The 21,905-nt window shown below is 39.2% G+C and overlaps 1 protein-coding gene across 1 annotated transcript; it reads left to right on the top strand.

The window, feature by feature from the left end:
- Positions 1 to 415: 415 nt before the first annotated feature.
- LOC139729181 (transmembrane prolyl 4-hydroxylase-like) lies at positions 416 to 21,475 on the top strand. Its single transcript, XM_071640113.1, has 9 exons — positions 416 to 1,354; positions 8,373 to 8,454; positions 10,001 to 10,248; positions 12,174 to 12,400; positions 15,851 to 15,908; positions 16,745 to 16,902; positions 18,363 to 18,453; positions 20,048 to 20,174; positions 21,003 to 21,475. Exons 1-9 carry the CDS (start codon positions 1,025 to 1,027, stop codon positions 21,473 to 21,475), a joined length of 1,794 nt encoding a protein of 597 aa, XP_071496214.1. The 5' UTR covers positions 416 to 1,024.
- The last annotated feature ends 430 nt before the right edge of the window (positions 21,476 to 21,905 follow it).

Below are 21,905 nucleotides of genomic sequence, written 5' to 3'. Positions count from 1 at the left end.
ACACCCCTGGAAGAAAGTGATCGGTTGTATGAAGCGGGCGTTCTGTACAAAACCGAGCAGCTGAAACAGACACGATGCGTCCAAATTGTGTGCTCAACATTCTAGACTAGAATGACGTACAAAATAAAGCTCTAGGACCTTTCGGAAGTATCTTCGGTGTCAGTTCCAATTACTGAGCATGTATGAATTGTAATATGACTTTCTTTTTTTTCTTTTAACGAATCCGTTTTCATTGCAACCTTCTCTTGAATTTTCAATAATGAAGGTTGTTTTATCACACTCTTATCCGTAATCATTTTTTTTTTTAATGTTCATGTCTTTTTGCTTTATTTGCAGGGACGTGGGACTATCAATTCTGGCATATGGGGAACATTTGTTATTGGACTGTAAAGGTTAATAACTTCACGGCGACGGTTAACTGCTTTTCGGGAATCCACGAGTAGCTCGTTTTCCCGTCGGGTCAGGCAATCCACCTCGGAGCGACGGTGTCATTTGCACTGACACTTTCCTGTCGGAAGTCCAACTGTGCCTCGTTATCTTTGAGAGGATGAAATTGGAGGATGTAGAAGAAAATGATGATTGCTGCTTACTACACATGGGAATATTGTATTCTTGGAAACAGACAACAGGACGCGCAAGACTGACACCTGCATTTGAAAACGAGAAAGAGGAGAAAGGAGAGCAACAGAAAGGTATAGCCAAGAGGAGAACGGAAATAAAAAACGTATTTCTATATTCACGAAATATATGGTAAATTATAGGCAGGGCCTGGCGATACGACGTGCGACGTTTCGTTTAATCAAGGTACGTTTACGTCAAAACAACGCACCCGACTGAAACCCTGTATTGACGCACGCACGTACGCGCTTGACAATAAAGAACATTCGTCCGCCTCGCTCATTCTCCGATTCATTTGCGAACATCGGAACACCGCGTATCAGGTACCTCGAGGTACCATTCAGGTTATAGTCCATTCTTTCGTTTGTAAAAGCAGCCGTCAGTTGAAGTGGCTGAAGAAGGAAAAATGGCAATCACAGGACTTACTTTCACACGGCTACCAAAGAAATTCCCCTCGAGGACTAGTATCATGATTCTGAGTACAACTGCCTGTTTTCTGGCGCTGTCTATCGGCGCTGGTAGCAAAGAAGTCACCGGCATGAACGGCGACCTTCCTTCGGGTAGTCTAGAGCGGTCTCCTGCCGATGGCGCAGTGGTCATTGACGAAGCGGAAGTCGTCTCGACTCTACAGCCAGGACAGTCGCATGAGGACCATGACGACGTCGATGATGACGTCGAAGATTTCGACGATGATGATGAGAGCGATTTGTGGCTTTTCCAATATGATCCCATAGAGGTAAGACAGATATCGTCATCATTTAACGCAAGGTTTGAGTGAAGAAAGGTTCTTTTGTAGGCGGAATTCTCATCTATATTAATATCACGTGGGGTAGTCAGAATACCAGTGGACAACGTCGCCATTTGATTGTAGAACATTTTTGTAATGCCTGCAAATGGAAAGAGCATTTGTAATGTTTGCCCATGGAAAGAGCCTTTGTTCTACCAAAAGAAAACCTTCTCCCCTGAGCTAATGACATTATCAATTGATAGAATGATGCTGTTTGGAGAGCGGTCGAAGGAATAAACATTCGTAGCTAACCAGTCTATGCACTTCTTATGAAATCTATTGGAAGTTTATGAAGTAAACTGAACTTGAACTTACTGAACAAGTCGAATTTGCGTTTTGACTTTCGAGACTTAACAGCGCCTGATCTTTGACTTATTCAGAGATGGTGACTCTGATTTTGAAAATACACAGAACGCTCTAGCCCCGGGGCAATAAGTGCATATTTCATGGAGATCAAAAGTCCCTCAGTAGCATTGCGAGCCTTTCAAATACAACGTTGTTGTTTTTTTTTATTTATTCCCATCCCCGGCAGTGATTTTCAATACAATTCTGAATATTCTATCAACTTTGAAATAAACATGTATGTCACTTTTTTGTTTGTTCGTTGTTGTTGTTGTTGTTCGTTGTTGTTGTTGTTGTTTGTTTGTGTGTGTTTTTTTTTTTTTGGGGGGGGGGGTAGTCGTAAAGCTGACGTTTCACCAATAAGGGTTAGTTGCGTAGTTACATTCAAGCTGTACATCGACTCCATTGGTAACCGGATAAAAAAAAATGTAGCGTATTTTGAGAGGATTGATATAGAGTGAGATAAGGTTGTAGTTTCTATGGAATTTTATCGCGTTGGTATCCACGTTCAATGGTGTTTGGAGATCGCGTTGTTCATCATCTCTGTGTGATTTTGGGCAATATATAACGAAAAAGAAACACATCTCTAATCGCAACTACATTTTGCTGGAGGAAACGTACAACTTTCACAATGAATGACGAAATCAAACCATGTTCAAAACCCGCGGCAGTTTACAACCACACTTACTTGTTTGACTTGTCCTGTAATAGCGACATCATTAAAAAAAAAGATTATTGCTGTTTCATCATTATTATTGGCATAGTTGTTATCAATAAGAGGAATAATGGATCATTCGTGAGAATCAGGTATATTAAATCTAGACTACACGCGATAGCGCTGTAGTCTTCTCCACATTTCAATGGATTTAAAAAATTGTAAACTTTTCAACGAAAAATCTCAAATCATATTCAAAATACTGTATAATTTGTTACGTAGCACACAGTCAAGCTTGGTTGACTGTGGAGAATACAAATAGCATCTTGTTCTATTTCAATCGAAAGGAGTCGTGAAATGTATACTAATAACGTAGACATAGGAAAACCTGCTATGAATAACTCATAATGTGTCTAGTACGTGTGAGGGCAACTGTAATGAATTTTACAGTCTGCGTATGATCGCGTTCAGAGTGGTTCATTTCGTCGATAATTTCGATCGTTTTTAGGGTTACAACAGGTGTTCGTCTATGACTTGTGTGTGTCAAAATATATTGATTCATGTATGGATCACAGGAGGGGGAGATAATGACCAAATGGGATAACAGATTTACGTCAATTAGGAGATCATGAGATCATTTCTATTATCTCTAATCTATCTATCTATCTATCTATCTATCTATCTATCTATCTATCTATATCTATATCTATCTATCTATCTATCTATCTATGTCTATCTACTCTATCTATCTATCCATCTATCTATCTATATCTATCTATCTGTCTATCCATCTATCTATCGCCATCCATCTATCTGTCTGTCTATCTATATCTATCTATCTACTCTATCTATCTATCTATCTATCTATCTATCTATCTATCCATCTATCTATCTATATCTATCTATCTGTCTATCCATCTATCTATCGCCATCCATCTATCTGTCTGTCTATCTATATCTATCTATCTACTCTATCTATCTATCTATCTATCTACTCTATCTATCTATCTATCTATCTATCCATCTATCCATCTATCCATTTATCTATCTATCTATCCATATCTATCTATCTATCTATCTATCTATCTATCTATCTATCTATCTATATCTATATCTATCTATCTATCTATCTATGTCTATCTACTCTATCTATCTCGTTGATGCTCTGTTTGGTCCCTGTATTTAACTTATTAAAAATAAGTACAAATCGGAATATTTATGTGAACACGTTATAAACCACAATATATATTTTTCAGTAAACAGTGCGTTGAGCTCAAAGTCTTGCTATGACTGTAGTCTCTGAGTTCACAACTGCCAGAAAAAAAGTACATGAAGTCTTTCGATCAGGAGTCAGAATTAGTGCTCTAATTTCCAGCTTGTTTAAGCTGATGATTTCTTTGAATTCTGGCGGTAAAGATTATTTTCGATACACGGGTAGACCCGGAATGACAGACCCTGAGCTGCGGGCCACATTGGGTCACGTGCTCAGTCCCCCTCCTCGGGGAAGGAAACGCCGCCGACGACGGCTTGAGCGACAAGGAACCACGTGGGAGTATCAAAGATGCTACTTTGATTGATACGTATGATTGATTAGCGTGTCAAGCATAGCCTGAGACAATTTTTCCTCAAAAAACACTCGTCGTGGATGCATGTATAAATAGCAGAAAGTCAAGGCAAAATTTTGTTGTACTTTTGGTTGAGTTTTACGTGCCTGCAGCGACTGGACCGGAGGAGTTCACTTTGGTTTGCCAAATATTAATGGCCGTGTTTTTAAAGTTTATCCGTGCTCGAAGGGAAGAAATGTTAAAGGTGGATGATGATAGATGCATGTGTAGACAGATGCAAAGACAGCAGAGTAGAAGAATTAGTAACGAGATAGAGATGCCTATGTGAATCGAGAAACCTATATCGGTTTCTAACTGCCATAATTTGAGACCACTACATACATTTGAGATGAGAATTTTAATCTGCTCTAATTCATTCAACAGTCCTTTTGTCTATTGCCATTTCGACCAAGCTTCCGTGATAAAAGAGGGAGGGGCTGGAAGGGGTGAGAAGAGAAAAGAACACCAATCATCCGTTACCCCACTCTGGTAATTAATTGGCCATAAATTAGAGTCGATCCTCTCAAAACCGAACAAAAGTCAGACAGAACATCCCTAGATGAAAGTGAGACACCCTCAACGTCATGTCAGCACTCACAGGTTGCAGCAACTGTAATAATAATGATAGTAATAATAATGATAATAATAATAATGATAATAATGATAAGGTCTTATTCACCCAGGGTAGCCTCATCAGTGTTGCCGCTGGTCTACCAGAGGGCCCTGCTATTATTATTACCCTAGCCTTGCCAGGTACCCATTTACACACCTGGGTCGAGAGGGACATAATGGGTTTTAACATTTTGTCCAAGGACGTAAGCTCTGGGCGGGATTCGAACTCGGGTCCTCCGATCCGGAGTCGGGAATCTTATCCACTATATGCCACAGGGCCCATTAACTACACGGTTAATGAAGGAGGAGGAGGGGGAGAAGGAGGAGGAAGAGGAGGAAGAGGAAGAGGAGAAGAAGAAATACCAGGAAAGGGAGGAGAGTGAGGTGAAGTTTGACGAGTTGAGAGTCTTCAAGACAGAAGAGGAAACTGGCACTAATTGACCTCGCTGCTGTTTGAATCGTCTGCATGGATCACCCAAACTATAAACATGTACTGAATGCCAGCTTGAACTCGTCCTCAAAACAGGGATATTTTCTGTCACGCTGTGTTAATCATACATTTCCTCTTCTTCGGGTGTTAATGGAGGAGAGCGGGCGGAAAGGGGAAATAATGGTATTAGTACTCTGAGGGCAATTTGTCTGATTAGATGAGAATGACATGCCATCATGTCCACACACGATTACAGATGGTCACAACTACGCTGTAATATTAATATACTAATGGTTGGTGGTTACGCAGACTCCTCGACCGTAAATATGCCGCATGCAGGTTGTGCATATCAAGTGGCGAGTCCCACCGTCAGGGGCTTTGAGAATCGGTGCTGGTCAGAATCCTGCGAGATGAAAGTTTAAGTAATACCATCCCTCGTTATTGATATCCGCTCCTTGCCCTTATTCCAATCCCATGTGCCTTGCATATTCTTGGAAATATTTGGCAGGTGTCGGGCACTCGACTTCACGGTCGCCCCAGTCACGTATGGAAGCTAATTAAACTTTGACCTAACTGCGACTAATTTTGTCCCCAATACCATTTATAAGTGTACTAGAAATAAAAAGACCATATTTGGTATTCATATCATCACTTTCGCGTGCCGGAGAGCGAGTCACGGTTGGTGAACACATAGGCGACGGGACTTCCAGAAATAAAGCAGTCATTCTGTTAATAGCTGCACCAGGCTGATTAATCCGATAATTCCATCCATAATTGGTAACAATCCGCAGTCTCTTTCTTCAGAAGCTACTTTAGTTCGTATTGCGATTTGGTAACAAGCATATTATTGTCTTTCCAACGTAGAGACATACCATACGCTGGTTGGGTTCATTATCTGCCCTGTCTTTTATTTTGTTTCGTTGTTGTTATTGTAGTTTTTTTCGTTTTCTGTCAGTTATTACCAATTACTACAACACCTGCTAGAAGAAAACACCAAACAAATCCCAATAACATCGAATCTAACAAGTACAGCGGGTTCATGTTTCCATGTTCTGACTATAAAAATGTCTTAAAACATATCGAAACGTAAGGAGCCAGACTGCCACAAGTTTGAGCATATAATATGTTTTTTTTTTTTCACTGAGCCGTCTGGACATTTCAAAAAATAAATCGTTTCGATGGGCTTTGATACTTAATGGGATTTATTGAGGTTTGAATAAGCTTTACGTCAAACATGTACACAGTAATGCATCATTCTAAAATAGGACATGCCAACGATGTTGATTTCAAATTGTTGCTTGAACCACGTTATATTGTTTGGGGAACAACTTCAGTAGTTTCTGTGTCAGTGCTATAGGAAGATTGTGTCAATAGACGCCCCACAAACCATCTCGTGAAGTGTATGGTAAATTGAAAGAGGCACCCCTTTTCTTTTATAGAGCGTACCCTTTATAATGTGTGTGTCAGCGAATAAGCCAGATATTGTGTGTGTGCGGAAACTGTTATGATTAAATCTTTGATCTTTGCATACCGCACATCACGTCTAGACAATATTCTATTCATTTTGATTCGTCTCGCAAAGGAAAGACCGACTGCAGAGACTCTCGTACTCCTTCTTCCCTTAGCGCGGAAACTCTGAGTCTAGAGTGCTAGTCCGAGTTTAATCTAATTTCTGGACGAGTTGATATCATTTATACGATTGCATTACATTGTTTTCGATCAGTTTTTATGTTCAGCAGACTACAGTCTACTCACTATATGTGTAAGAGTCTGAGTGCTGTATAGGTTATAGGGGCCACGAAAAACCCCGTCTCGTCGAGGTAGTGAAAGGCAGCTCGAGATACTAAAAGAGGATGACCAGAATTCGAAATGGTAGTCAAGATTTGGTCCATGGATTTTGCGCATTTCCACTGATAAACGCACATATATCGTGTGCGATGAGAGACATCCACTAAAGAACAGCAGCAGCAATAACAATAACAGCAAATTGACTTAGCTGAAACAAAACAAAACACATGTCTGTGTTTACGTCTTATTTTCATATCTATTACCTATTGTTTATATGCATACGGTATAGAGTTAAAACACAAACTCTACAATTTGAGGCCCTTTTTTTTCTTTTTTTTTTCAAGTAATTTTGGTTGCAGAACTTTCAAAGCCTCCGAATTGCCAGATCTTTTTGATTCTTTAATCAATAGCACATTCTTCCTTATTTTGGCATATTTTTGTGTAAATTTCTATCAGATTTTGTGAAGATTCGATGACTTTGACAAGTTTTCATCGAATCTGTCATCGATGCAGTGAAATTAAGAGATGGCAATTCCACGATGACAAGACGACAATTTATACAGCAAAATATTGCTCAATAAAGGACTTGATTGGTTAAAGTTCCACCTCTTATGACGGAACAGTTATTTTCGGTCACAATCACGTCTGAAAATTAGAACAGAGAAGGTGACGTCAGAGAAGGTGACGTCATCGTCTCATAATTCTGCCATTGGTTAATTAAAACATGCAGGACTTTATCAGATCATAATGTTGTAATCATTGTAGCAGCTGTAAAAATATTCATACGGGATCTTCATTCATAAATCACAAGTCTGGAATGATTTTATGCGAGGAATTACGTCTTATGTTCTTGTTTTCTTTTCTTTTGAAAGATTAAAGTAATAAAAGAAATCGTGGGAAGATATGCGTGCAAGCCAATAATAAACTATGTGAAGGGCTGACGTCATCAGTATATCTTAGATTGCTTAAAAGTGTTATTTACATTCACCAAGTTTAACTTGAGAATTCTATAACTTTTCTAACTTAAACTACACCTTTTTGGTTTGTTTGACTCAATCTGGTGCACTGTTAAAGGGATCGTACAGTTTTGGTTGAGACCTAATTTCAGGTTTCTAACATTTTTCGGTGAGATAATGAGAAACCTCTTATGAAATATGAAAGAGCATGTAATTCTATGAGGAATTCAACGTTTATTTGATGAAAATTGGTTTTGAAATGGCTGAGATACCCAAAAAAAGAACGATTCTAATAAAGTGTGGGACCCACACTTTATTACAATCACTTTGTTTTACTTTGTTTTTGGATGTTTCAGTCATTCCAAACCCGATTTTCATCAAATAAACTTTGAATTCCTCTTAAGATGGTATGTTCTGTACTATATAAGTGTTTTCTTGGTATCTTGCAAAAGTTGAAAGCCCAATTCTCATCTCCACCAATACTGTACCATCCCTTTAACGTTAAAACAAGCGTATAGTTGTTTATCATCTGTTACCTTTTTTTTTCATTTCCTATACATAATTTGGCTCCTTTTTTTAGGTTGGTCACGTGCAGGACGTGGAGGTTGAGGACGGGGTAACACTACAGATGAAGACTCTCGCCATAAATCCACCAATATTCGGTAAGAAGCTAGAAGACATGCTACGAATTATTTCCCTGTGGCCATCAGTGTATAGCAAGGTTGTGCATAATATTGTCTGCTGCCACCAATGTGTCATTAACCCATCCCCTCCCCCTCCCCTCTCATACGTCATTGTCACAAAGCTGCATGCCGATGCATTAATTATATGCACCAATCAGACTGTATGGGAATCCTGGCATGATTTTTCTTACTTGTATAAGTTCTCATATGCAGAGAGGATCGTCCGCATAAATTGTTAATCAGTTCATATTGAAATTAATCTACGTTCCAACCGGAAATCTATTTTGGAATACGCAATATCAAGAGCGAATAACGAAATCGTCATATTTCTTCTAATAGGATGAAAGTACTTAAATGCAGATCATGTCTTCTACGGGCATCGTGTTTGATGATTTATTATGACAAGGCCTCGTTCGTACTGTGACACGTTTGTTCTATTGTTCTACAAGCTTGTCTTTTACGTGGGTCCCTCTTGTCCATTAACGCAATTATTTTGAACAATTAGCTCCATATTATATCCATTTTTTGTAATACATTGTACATTTTGTTTTCTTTGAATTTGTATGACAACAAACATGTGTTATTGGAAATAAAATTTCATTTGAATTTGAATTTGAATTTGAATTGTATCAGTACAGTTCAGACAGCGGCTTTCTCTCCAAATTCTACGGATTTTTATCTAAAATTATGGCCATGGTGGCAACCAAAGATTTTCATAAAATTGCTAAATATTTCGGACGAAATCCCCGAAATTTCTCTCAGTTTTATAGGCAGTTATAACTCGACAGTACAAATAAAAGTGCCTCTAACGGTAGAAGGAATGACAATAATTTCAAAGTGTAATCACATAGTAATGTAGCAGGACCTGATTATGATAGGAATATATACCTCTTCTTGGAGGAGCTTCCCAATGCAGATTAATGTCATTCGCACTTCAGTCAATTTCTTTATCAAACAATTTAATTGATAATAAAGTAAGATAACAACTCTGTCCAAAGAAAACACCGTCATGGACAGAAATCTTATAAACAGAAATTACAATTGTATACCACGCCCTAACAGTGATATAACTGTACAAGGTTGTACATAGATACCAAGTTTAATTTTCCTTACTTTTAAGGAAGAAGAAAACGTATGAACCCGTTCCGTTTCGTTTTTCACAAAATCATTTTTCTGTGGTATGAAGAATGAAGCTTATTGAAGAAAACAAAGCAAAGCAGGATGATAATGGGTGTCATGATAAAAAGAGAAACAAACTTCTAGAAATATGCTCATTATGAAGTCCTCCTTAGAGGTACCTTCCTTTGTGTGAAGGTACAGGTAGGCCTTATGCGAGTCATCTACATCCCGAATTTCGCATTGATCTTGTTATTATCATTTAGGATTAGCGAACGAGGTGAATGTAATCGAACCCCCCAGCTGCCCTATGAATTAATACTTGCTCTCTGGAAGTGCGATGCTGCGGTTTGTTTGACTTTCATGCTCGGCCACTAGACAAGAGCTTTTTCACTTCGTCTGTTTTCAGAGATCAAAAACTTCCTTACCGACGCCGAATGCGACCACCTGATCGAACTAGCCTCCAGGCGAGGCCTTTACAAGAGCGAGACGATTCCAGAGGAAGTTCCGGACGGCGATTACCGCGAAGCCACAGTGACGTACTTCCGGGAACTCGACGCGAACGAGGACGAAGTGCTCAACCCGGAAGAACTCCTTGAGGCCGTGTCATCGTTCTCGGCAGCCCAGGGAGTGGAGATTTCGATTGATCATGTCAAGGTATGGACGCATTGAAAGGTGAATTCTGTTGTGAAACTGAAATAATAACAGTTGTCAGGTCCTTTGGATTCCTTTGTCTTCTACTCATACAGGGATGCAAATATTTTCAATTTGTAGTCAACGTCGTTTTAGCTCAGCTTACGATTTGATTGGGCAAGCTCTGCCCCGTAAAACATGATTAATGTACCTCAATGCCCTTGAACAGTAAGACACCCAGTGATACATTCAACGTCTGTCTCTATCTGTGTATGTGTGTGTGTGTGTGTGTGTGTCTGTCTGTCTGTCTCTATGTATCTATTTGTACACGTATACATATTTATATGTACCTAGATAGGCATATGTCATATTTTTCCTGCCTGTTGCTTTCTGCTCACGATTCAGGGTGGCGAAAATGACCGTTCGGTGCACGATGATATATAGATATGCCCGGATGTTGTATAAAATCATCGTCTGGGGAGAGATTTACATCCTTGCTCCTCCTGTCTCAATTTCTTCATCATCCCCGCTTTTCTGATAAGTTGTAGAACATTGTGCCCCACCCCCCGCCATTCCCTGTGGAGTTATTAGCATCATGCTCTCCTCTCTTGTCTTAACAAGTCGGTATCCTTCTACGATTTCGTCCACCAACACTGATATCCCAGCCTCGACAGCTTCTCAGTTAATGCACGACTGCACCCGGTCATTTACCTCGAAGAGACGAAGCGATGTTTGTCGTTTGTCCGTAAGCCGTTACTGGATTGTGATGACACGTATACCACGGTCTCATTTGAATATCTTGACTGAACACTGGGAGAATACGTGAAGTCCGAAGTGGCCTTGATGAAATTATGTTTGTAGAAACGACTTTGATTTTTCAAATTCATGAAATTCTTCCGTCGAGATGTTATTTACGTCGACTTTGGTTTTGTTTGTTTATTTTTGGTGTAAAGAGATTAACGTGATTTCCTTGAGAAAGCGTTTGAATTTTCCATAACGCGTTTTTTTTTCGTATAAAATTTAGTTCTACTGTACTTTGGAAATTGTTATTATCATCTGAATATCGAATCAAACAATACAATCATTCAGTATGACTCATCGCGACTGTACTAGGTTGCATTATAAAATATATGCGAAAATGATTAACCGACTTCGTCGAAGGAGGAGATGAAGAAGAAGGACAAGAATGATAATGTGTCTTCTACCATACAATAAACTATTACTACTTCGTTAATCCCATCTCCTCAAGCTGCTTCCTTCCAGGGGATTCCCCGTCTCACTCTCTCCTCTGTATCCTCCTCCTGCCTTCTGGTCCCCCTGATGTCTTCTCTCTCCGCATCTATGCAAATTTTCTCCTTGGTCTTCCTCTTCTACCTCCTCCCTTGTTGCTGCATCCTTCAGTATCGTTCACCCTTCGCACTTGTTTCCTCCCTCCGAAAGACATGGTACCCAAACTACACCCAGTCTTCCCGTCTTCTCAGCATGTCGTCTTTTAACCTATCCGGTGGTCTTCTAGCTGTAAGGTCAGGGAATGAAAAGTCTCCAACCTATTCCTTCAGCGGTGATTTGGCTCAGTCAGTAGAGCGTCTGCCTCCAGATCCAAAGTACCCGGGTTCTATTCCCGAGTCTAACTGAGCAATGTTGTGTGTAATTGTGTGTAAGAGGCAAAACACTCCGTCCCTCGGATAGGACATAAAGTGGAGGTCCCGTGTGTGAGAGAGTCGCAACTCATGCACGCATACGATCCCTTTTCTTCATTCAAAGAGCAGGGCGTATAATCCGGTAAAGTGGTCCGCCTCACACCCAACTAGACCCCATGGAAGACCAGTTACTGCCGCTGAATATGGGCTGTGCATTCTCAGATGGAAAAAATAAAACAAACAACAAACAAAACAGAACAAAATCCGGAATAACACGCAACCTATTCTATGTTTGTTTTATTGACGCAGGAACTGGCTGCCCAGAAGATCGATACCAACGACGACGGCATGGTCGACCTCGACGAATTCATCGCGTCCGATACGCCAGCGATGGAGGAGGAGATCAACAAGTGGTTAGCAGAGATCGGCGGCCTGGACGAGCAGGAAGCCAAGCGGAGCCAGGCTCGGGTTAGCGAACAGACTTGGCTAGACCAGTGGACCACGGACGACGACGTGCTTATACGACTCCAGGATCGGTAAATGACGAAACTCATGATCATGATAATGATGATGTTGATAGTTTCATCGTAACGAGGGACAGTTAGCGTAGTTTTCAGTCTCTATATACACCCAAGTACACCCAAGTAACTAAGTGATAATGATAAAGATAACAATGAAAACAATGATAATAATAATAATAATGATGATGCTGGTAATAATAATAATAATAATAATAATGATAATAATAGTAGTAATACTACTACTACTACTACCACTACTACTACTACTACTACTACTAATAGTAATAATAATAATAATGATACTAATAATAATATTAATAATAATAATAATAATAATAATAATAATAATGATACTAATAATAATATTAATAATAATAATAATCATAATAATAATCATAATAACAATAATAATGATAATGGTTATTGTCATCAGAACGATAACAATATGATGCTGTCGCAACTACCCCTAAACATTGTTAGTTTACGCATTGTTTTTCCTCAAAGCCATGCATGATTACTTTTCGAGCTGCGACAGTTACGCCCATCTGACAACTTTAAACTAGTATTCTTTATAGTCAACGGGGACTTAGATAGCGCGCCCGGCTCAATCCGAACCCCGAATATTCATCGGAAGAGCCCAGGGCCTAATCCACTGCACCTCTCTATCAGCTTCCTACGTAAACGCAATGTCCCTTCCGTAGTCTAGTACCCCATTGACATAGCATAAATTGAGATATAAAGCTGTTTCTAACCCATCTCAAGTCCAGGGAGAATTTTACTGTGGAAGCCTAGGTCACAAATTGGCAACCCTAAATAATCACTGCACGTCTTTACATTGGGAAAAGATTAGGCATGCAGAACTGGTGAAATTTTTTAAATCGTCTCGTAACGGAAAAGACAATACTGCAAGGATACTGAAATAAGTTGCCAGTTAAAAACAAATCAGTTATTGATTTAGCAGTTAACCCTAAGTAGGCCGGGCTATTTAGGTAGATGATAGAGCGGGGGGCCTCCCAGGCCCCCCCTCCAGATGTCGGCCATCGACCTCGCGATCGCGACAAAAATTGGCACACACATTGCCTATGATGTAATCTAAAGTACCATGAAGTTTATTTTTTCAAAAATTATCATTTACACTAAATTATGCTAATTTATGCATAATGATGCATGAAATCAGACAATTTGGTATAAATCACTAAATAAAGCTCAAAACAGGCACATTTTTTGTAAATATTTTTTTTAGTGTCCTTAGCAAATGTAAGAGAAAAAAAAATGCACAATCAGAAAAATTTCTCAAGTATTTTATTGTTTTTTTGAATTTCTTATGTATTTTTTTTTGTTTTTTTCGACTTTATGTTTTTCATTGTTTTTTCGATGGAATTTGTCCGCGACAAGAAAATATGTTATCAATTGATTTTAATCAATAAAACCCCAAAATAATCTTGCTTTTATGAAATTTGCCTGTAAACACAGTTTACATTGAAATTGTACACAAATTCACGTTTTGAGCAACTTTTGATCTGACATGCACGTGCATGTTTATGCGCAACTTCGGAACCGCGTGCCCGGGCATCGCAAATTTGGTGTCAAACGATGCGGGAGACTCGAAAGAAAAAAGTCATGAAACGTCGCGGCGAGAGCTTCTCGCGATACATCATGCGAAACGTCTAGAGGGGGGGGGGGGGGGGGGGGGGGGGCTCGGAGGCCCCCCGGCCTAGTTAGGGTTAAGAGGCTATTGATGGTTCTGCAACCAAGTCGAACAATTACACATGGTTCAAATTTCATAAATTTCTTCTTTTTTTGACAAATCCTATCGAAACATGTATCATTCTGTTTGTTGGATTTTAATGTAGAGCCGACTTGAACATTTTAAGGAATTGCGCTCTGACAAGAAGCTTTTAATGACTCACACGTGACACTTAGGCCATTAATAAACGTCTGCAGTAACAACGAAATCCTGTATAGGGATGGAGAGCACGTTTTGCGGTCAGAAATCGGAGCCCTTAATTTCCAGTGTTTGCACAGTGCGGTTTTCGACCGGTTTCCTTATTGCCCTCAAAACGAGCAAATTCTTTCCATAGATTTAACTTATTCATAGAAAGGAGAATCCGCTCACCCCTGCGTTGAATCCATGAGTAATTTGCAGGACGAAATGAGGTATATCCTAATCTAACTCAATGCTTTCGTTCTCTGTGTGTTAAGCCGGCAATGTACGGCGCCAAAATGACACGTTGACTTAATCCGCGGTATGAGTGCCTCCGTCTGAATGTTGTCTTTAACCCTTTCTGTGCCGGGAATTTTGAAAAGTGTGTTCGACACTGTGGGCTTTCTTTCAAAGCATGCAAAGGGTTAAATCAATGTCTACAAGGAGCACTGTATAAAACACCTCACTTCGCCAGAACCAACCCGTCGCCAGAAAAGAACACGCACATCGCAAAATATATATTATTAAAATGATTAATATTTATTTGTCAAAATCGTCATTGCAGCTATACAAGGCTGCAATTGCATGATTTTCCTGTATATAACCAACCACACAGACATCGAATACAAATTTATTACAACACAAAATAATCAGAAGATAATTAATATACTAACGAAACAGCAAATACTGCAATAGGAACGAACTCACAACATCAACACAACTGAATCATGATACATAGAGTAACACCTTAATATGACATCACAATATAACTTGGATTAATCCATTCTTATCAATGTGTTAATATCTATAAAGTCTTACAAACTTTTAATTTTACATTTAATTTTTCTTAAACTACATACATGTATTATAAACATTAAACTTTTGATAGTGAATTTGGCAAGAACAACAGGTTACTTCACAACCATAAGAGTATGGACTTCCAACAATTATAAACCTTCGTACCAATTAATCTAAACTTTGAACATTTTCATTTTTTACCAGAAATACATTCTACCAACGTGTCTGACGTGTAAATCATAAAGACGCCTGCCCGAGTATAAGCGGGAATAGTCTTCAACGGGTTAACGCAGCTGCAGCCGCCCTTAAAAATGGACATGAAGAAAAAACAAACTAACAACACCCAGATATAATTATAGAAGCTCGAGATCATCCAGTTAAGTTTGGGTAATACCTTTGTGTAAGATCTGAAACGATTAAAAATCACATTCACAGCCGGCCGCAAAGTTCGTGATGATAATATGCAAATGAATAATTCAGTCTGCGTTCTGTACATGCTCTCACCTCTTCCCCATCACCCCATATAGTACAATGTTTGTTCACTTACCAAATTGTTCAAGTTTCTAAAGTTAAATGTAACCTAATTTCTGCCTATTTATCTATTTGTACATTATCATGCGATGCCTGCTAACCGATCATATCTGTGTACCATCTCCTATTTAATGTTATGTGATGGTTCCTCTCCCTCCCTCTCTCTCTCTCTCTCTCTCCCTCTCTCTCTCTCTCTCTCTCACGTTACACAGGGTAATAGGACTGACCTGGCTTCCGGGTAGCATCATACAGACCAGTGAGCAACTTCAGGTAATGGTGATGATGATATATAATCATAATGATAGTAATAGTAATAGTAATAGTAATAGTAATAGTAATAGTAATAGTAATAGTAATAGTAATAGTAAGAGTAGTAGTAATAGTAATAGTAATACTAATAGTATATAATAGTAATAATAATAGTAATAGTAATAGTAATAGTGATAGTGATAGTGATAGTGATAGTGATAGTGATAGTGATAGTGATAGTGATAGTGATAGTGATAGTGATAGTAATAGTAACAGTAATAGTAATAGTAATGATAATAATAATAATAATAATAGTAATAGTAATAATAACAATAATAATAATAATAATAATAGTAATAGTAATAGTAAGAGTAATAGTAATAGTAATAATAAGAGTAAGAGTAATAACATAGTTTCGTAATCACCCCCAGTTACTATGGTATCTGCTTCAAATTGACTTATTTGATTGACTGTATTTATTTGGTTTTTTTTCCTGCCTGGTGAAACAAACTATTACAGCGCGTTCATACATGACCCAAAGTTGCGCGTGAAAAATTAATAGCAAACTGACAGTTACAAGGAGGGAAAAAACAAATAGAACTATTCTAAACAGTGTACCACATAGGAGGATTTCCAGTGAGCAAAAATTTAAGATTTTGGACCTCTCTACCCAAACTCCTTAAGAAGAAGGAAAAAAGATGATCGAGAAAGATGCTCATGAACCCAGGTGATGTGGACGAAAAAAAGAGGAAAAGGAAGAGGGCAGATAGAATAAAGTTGCACGTAAAATTTGGTCCCAATTCGAATCTTAAACCCAGCCCATTTCGTCCCTGCTCGCATCCTTCTATCGTGATCAGGTGGTGAGGTACGAGCCAGGCGGTCACTACCACGCCCACTACGACTCGGCCGACGTAGACGACAACCTCGAGTGCGCTCATACCTTCGGCATCGAGAGCGACGACGATTTCCCGGCGTCGCGTTTCAACAACGACTTCAACCACAAGCGCCTCTGCAGGTAAAAAGTTCGTCCCGTCTTCTCTCCCGTTTAATCCCCTCGCTCTCTCGGGCGTATTGTGCACCGACTTTGAAAAGTTTGCCCAAGAAGCTTTTTATATTTTCGTCAGTCCATTTGGTGCAAAATCGAAACAAAACACCTTTCCACTGAAAGAAGATAAAGGCAGCAGGAAAATGACAACGAATATACAGAGACCAACACTGACCAATGTCGACCTTTTTTTTTGGAGATATGCAGAACTTAAAAATTCCTTTCTTTCATACCATGTCCGATAGTACAGGATCACCTATCATTCTATTTCGTGTGATTTACTTTATTTATACACATGTCGTCATTTTTGCTTTCCTTTAAGTCATCTTAATGTCCCTGCAACACTCTTTCCTTTTCCTCTTTTCTTTTCCTTCTTGCCATCACACAGCGCTGCTTTATCCTGTCCGCCTCACTTCCTCCCGTGGTACACTGCTTGTTTGTGAAGTAGGCCTATAATGTGTGTTTCTGATTTCCTACTTCCTTTATTTGCTCCCCTGCTAACTTTGGTAATGCGTAAGTGCATCATGGTGATTTAAATTCACTTTTGCACAGAATTCACAAGAGCTGGTCAAGAAGCCGTCTTTCTCTACTGCTGCGATTGGTTGTGATGTACTGTTATAAGAAAGCCTAATATGTTTTGATTCTCGGGGTTTTTGTTGGTTAGTTAGTTGGCCAGTTTGTTTGTTTGTTTGTTTGTTTGTTTTTGCTTCGCTTATTATGTGATTATAAGTTAACAATTGCTTTGCCTGTATAACCAGGATATGACGATAATGTATTTCCCTCTTGAATGGCAAACAAACAATTTTACAATGCAATACAGTCTTTAGAAGTACATTTATTTACATATAAGTTTTATCACTAATTTAGATGACCGTCACATGAAGTCAAGTCAGATTAATGAAATTGTGTACTCTTGATATTACAGATGTTGTAATGGAATTGCTATGAAAATAGAAGAAATCATACAAACAACTCATACTAAAATTTGCTTCATTTACTTGTTTTGCTGTTACGTGAACTAGGAAGTATTGGCAAACTATTGCTTTTTCCTGGGGCCAGGTTGGCTCAGGGGAACGTGGATCTATGATTTCTTGATACATTATGTCACACTTCTGTCTAGTTTGGTGAATATGCTAACGATATATTGTCCTCTTACACGGAAGGTGGCGTTATTATTTTGTTTGTTTGTTTGTTTGTTTGTTTTTTGTGCGGTATTTATATGAGCACTTCGTGTCCTGAAAACTCGATAATATCATCATTATTTCACCATTCACAGACACCAGTAGAGTTCAGAGATCTACTCCTATACCACAGTGCTCCCCTGAGAACAGGAAAATGTGTATTGGCACTTTATCGTTCAATGTTTGGTTGTAGACATATTCTGATCTTTGATCATCGAAGGCGTATTTCTTGATTTATTGGCATCGTAGATTTGCGACAGTTTTGTTCTACTTGAATGACGTAGAAGAAGGGGGCGAAACGGCCTTTCCCGTGGCTGACAACGAGACGTTTACACTAGAGGTGACTATTGAACTTGTCAATTCAATCTAATTCAATTCAATTCAATGTTGTTGTTGTTTTTTTTTTTTTGGTCATGTTTTCCCTTCCACAGAATATAACATGGTATAAGAAACTTACTAGTAATTAATGAACTGAAAGCATGCAACGTTATGTATGTGTACACACAACGTTTCATAAAAACACACCAACTCCTTCTTTGCCATACTCTTGTGTGCTTGAGTGATTGGCGTATAGACAGATTTTTACGATTCAGTTCAAAGTAAAACCCATCATTAGTCGATGACGTTAACTTTTAATCAATTTTCAGCATTCAAAAAAGGAAAAAAAAAGAACGAGAAGTCATTTCCTTGTGATTCATGAAGTGATAGAAGAACTATGTCTTGACAGCATATGTCATCTTCGACAAAATAATTTAGACAACACATGAGTTTCAAACAGAAAATGCCTGTATGTGGACGAATATCATTTTAATACATTTGCAAGTCGAAGAAGGATTCTGTGGTACTAGAGTGAACTACCTTTCTCTCTTTAGCCCTTTTTACACTTGTGTTTCTTAACCCCGTACTTTCTCTGACCCAGGACTATCGTTAGTCCCGTACCAATTTTTTCAGCTTTTTACACTCGCCAATAAATCCCGTACCAAGCTCTTGTCCTGGGCTAAGGAGAAAAATGACCTTTTTACACTCGTATTTCTTAGTCCCATACTTTCCAAACCACATGAATATTCATGATTACGCTGTGCACTGTACAAGTACACGCACGCAACGGCAGCGCTTGATTACCTTGTTTCTGATTGGTCAGTGGGGGTCGGACTTCGTCTCCGTCGCTTAGCCCCGGATTATTTGTTCGTTGTGTTTACACTCGCTTGCTTGGCACCGCAATTGCGGTTCTAACCCTGCTATTTTGCAGGGCCAGATAGTACGGGATTATCGATGGGGCTAGCCCACTTTGGCAAAAACAAGCGTAAACAGAAAGTGGGCTAAGGAAAGTGTGGTGCCAACGGTGGGGCTAAGGCCCCCCTTGACCCCACCGTTGGTACAGGACTAAGCAAAAATTTGCAAGTGTAAAAAGCCTTTTTGATGATCATATTTTCATGCAACTGACCTTAGAATTTCAGTCAATCGAGCAACCATATAGTCATATAGATAGGCCTATCAATAATTATATAGATATCAATCATACACGTCTGCAATGATCAGTGAATCTTTCACGTCATATTTCCTGGAGTTCCCAACTCGCAGTAATGCCTCTGAGAAGAGGAGGGGGTTATATTTGATGATGTGTTATCCACAGGAATGATTTTGCTTTGCACGAACCAATGGGGACTTTAAGGCCATAAATTAATAATTGCCTAGTCTAGTTTGCATAATTTTATGTGACTGCTCGATATTGCTGTTTGCACACGTAAAACTTAGAAATGTGCACCATGTTATTTATCTGCCTCGTCGATTCTAGTGACACTTTCACGAGACTCGTCTTTTTGACTCTGAACTTCACACGCTTTATATACACTACAAGTGGGCTTGAACTTTGGTTGGAATTTCCCTTCAATCACCATCTATTCTACTGTCGACAATTCCTGTCACACCTATAGTCATTGGACGCCTCGACGTACGACATCTACGACCTGTCCAATCACTGTCACAAGTCCAACGTGGTCGTGCCTCCAGAGAAGGGTAAAGCCATCTTGTGGTACAACCATTACCTTGACGAAGAGAACGGTAAGGGGGCAACGTATTACCCCTCTGGGAATCTCAATCTTCTCCCCACTCCCTTAAATTGCTCCGTAGACACCCACGACTTATAAACAAAACAAATAAATTAATAAATGAAATAAATAAACTGTAATTAAATAACAACAACAGCAGCAGCTATAAACGCTATGACACAATATCCACGATGAAAATGTCAACAATCGTTACTATTACAACAACAGCAGCAGCAGTAAGAAAACAGCAACAACTACAACATCAACACCTTCACAACCATCGTCATCGACAAGAAGAACAATATACGAATGTACCCAAGTACCAAGAGGTTCCGTGAAGTGCTGCAAGAAAGTTTCTATGAGCATAATATAAAGGTTGATGTTGTTCAATGCGAAGTGCAAGTGATGGTACGTTTATCCATTACATGTTTAGAAACTTCAATCAAATTCATGGTAAAAAAAAATCAAATGCTTTAGTAGATAGTAATCTGCAAAACATAGTTAATACGAGTACAAAAATATTCTTCTCATTAGCTTATCATGAACTCGTAATTTTACTGTTCTTAAGGAGACCCAGATCATGTTTCTTTTTCTTCCTTGTATGGATGGCCAGTAAATAAGATGACGCAACAGTCGGGTCTTCACTTTATGCAACTTTAGGTTGATCGATCTAATGGTTAATCGTGCCTTCTTTCCTTTTTGTATAATGTACATGTATATTAACACTTTATTTTGAAACATCCACAATCATTCCTTGTTTCCAAAACCAATCTTCATGTTCAACTCAAGAAGGAAATTCTGACTATCGTTGTATTTCTGTGATTTGTAATTTGATTTTCAGGGTGGATGGGTGACAACCGGAACCACTCTTTACACGGTGGCTGTGACGTCATTTCAGGAACGAAGTGGATCGCAAATAACTGGATCACTGTTGACAACGACGTTCACCGGCAAATTCTATTCCACGATAGATACTACTCGCCCGAGGAGGGCTACTCCGAAGGTAGCCGAAGTACTGCCGAGGAAACAGAAACCGATATTGACGGAGCCGAGTTGGAAGACGAGGGATATTCGTCGGATTTGGATAGTCGAGACTCGGATACGGATAGTCGAGTCTCGGATAGCGGTGCGGATAGAAATGCTGATATATTTGATCATAAGAGTGCGGGGACGCAGACGCAGAATGTTGATAATCCGCCAAGTAAGAAAGAGGAGGATAAAACGAACGAATCGGCAAGAAAGTCGGACATGTTTGACCAACCTGGCAGGGCTCAGAGCGGTCGTTTAGATCTACATACCATTGACGAGTTGTAAGAACAGCGCTTTTACCAGAGTAGCCTTTGACACAGTGGACAGTGGCAGACTACAAAATAACAGATTATTGATTGTGTTTCCCGCGCTCAAAGGTGATTATAGTCCTGCAGTATGAAACGGCACCTTTTCTTACCCCTGTAAATACAAGTCAAGCCATTCCTCTTCAAACTCGCATAAAACGTCTTTTCCAAAGAGAAACATAATAATGTACACCCGGGACACCGAACTTTTACTGTATCCACAGAACAAGATCGATTTATCTTGTGCGAATGACATGGTATAATGTAAGTGCTAACCGATTTAAACAGACAAGAAACCGGTTTGCAATATTAGCTCATGCTGACTCGAGAAACCTCGCATCAAAACCTCGGGTAGGCTGGGAGGTTGTAAAGATATCGTGCCTAAATTTTGAACGCTTTAGAGCAAGGTT

The sequence above is a fragment of the Diadema antillarum genome, unplaced genomic scaffold, assembly GCF_040938485.1.
Source record: "Diadema antillarum isolate AM-2024a unplaced genomic scaffold, OU_Dant_1.0 seq00000222_RagTag, whole genome shotgun sequence".
NCBI lineage: Eukaryota > Metazoa > Echinodermata > Echinoidea > Diadematoida > Diadematidae > Diadema > Diadema antillarum.
Note: the sequence above shows the minus strand (reverse complement) of the source record. Positions and strands in the feature narration are given on the sequence as shown.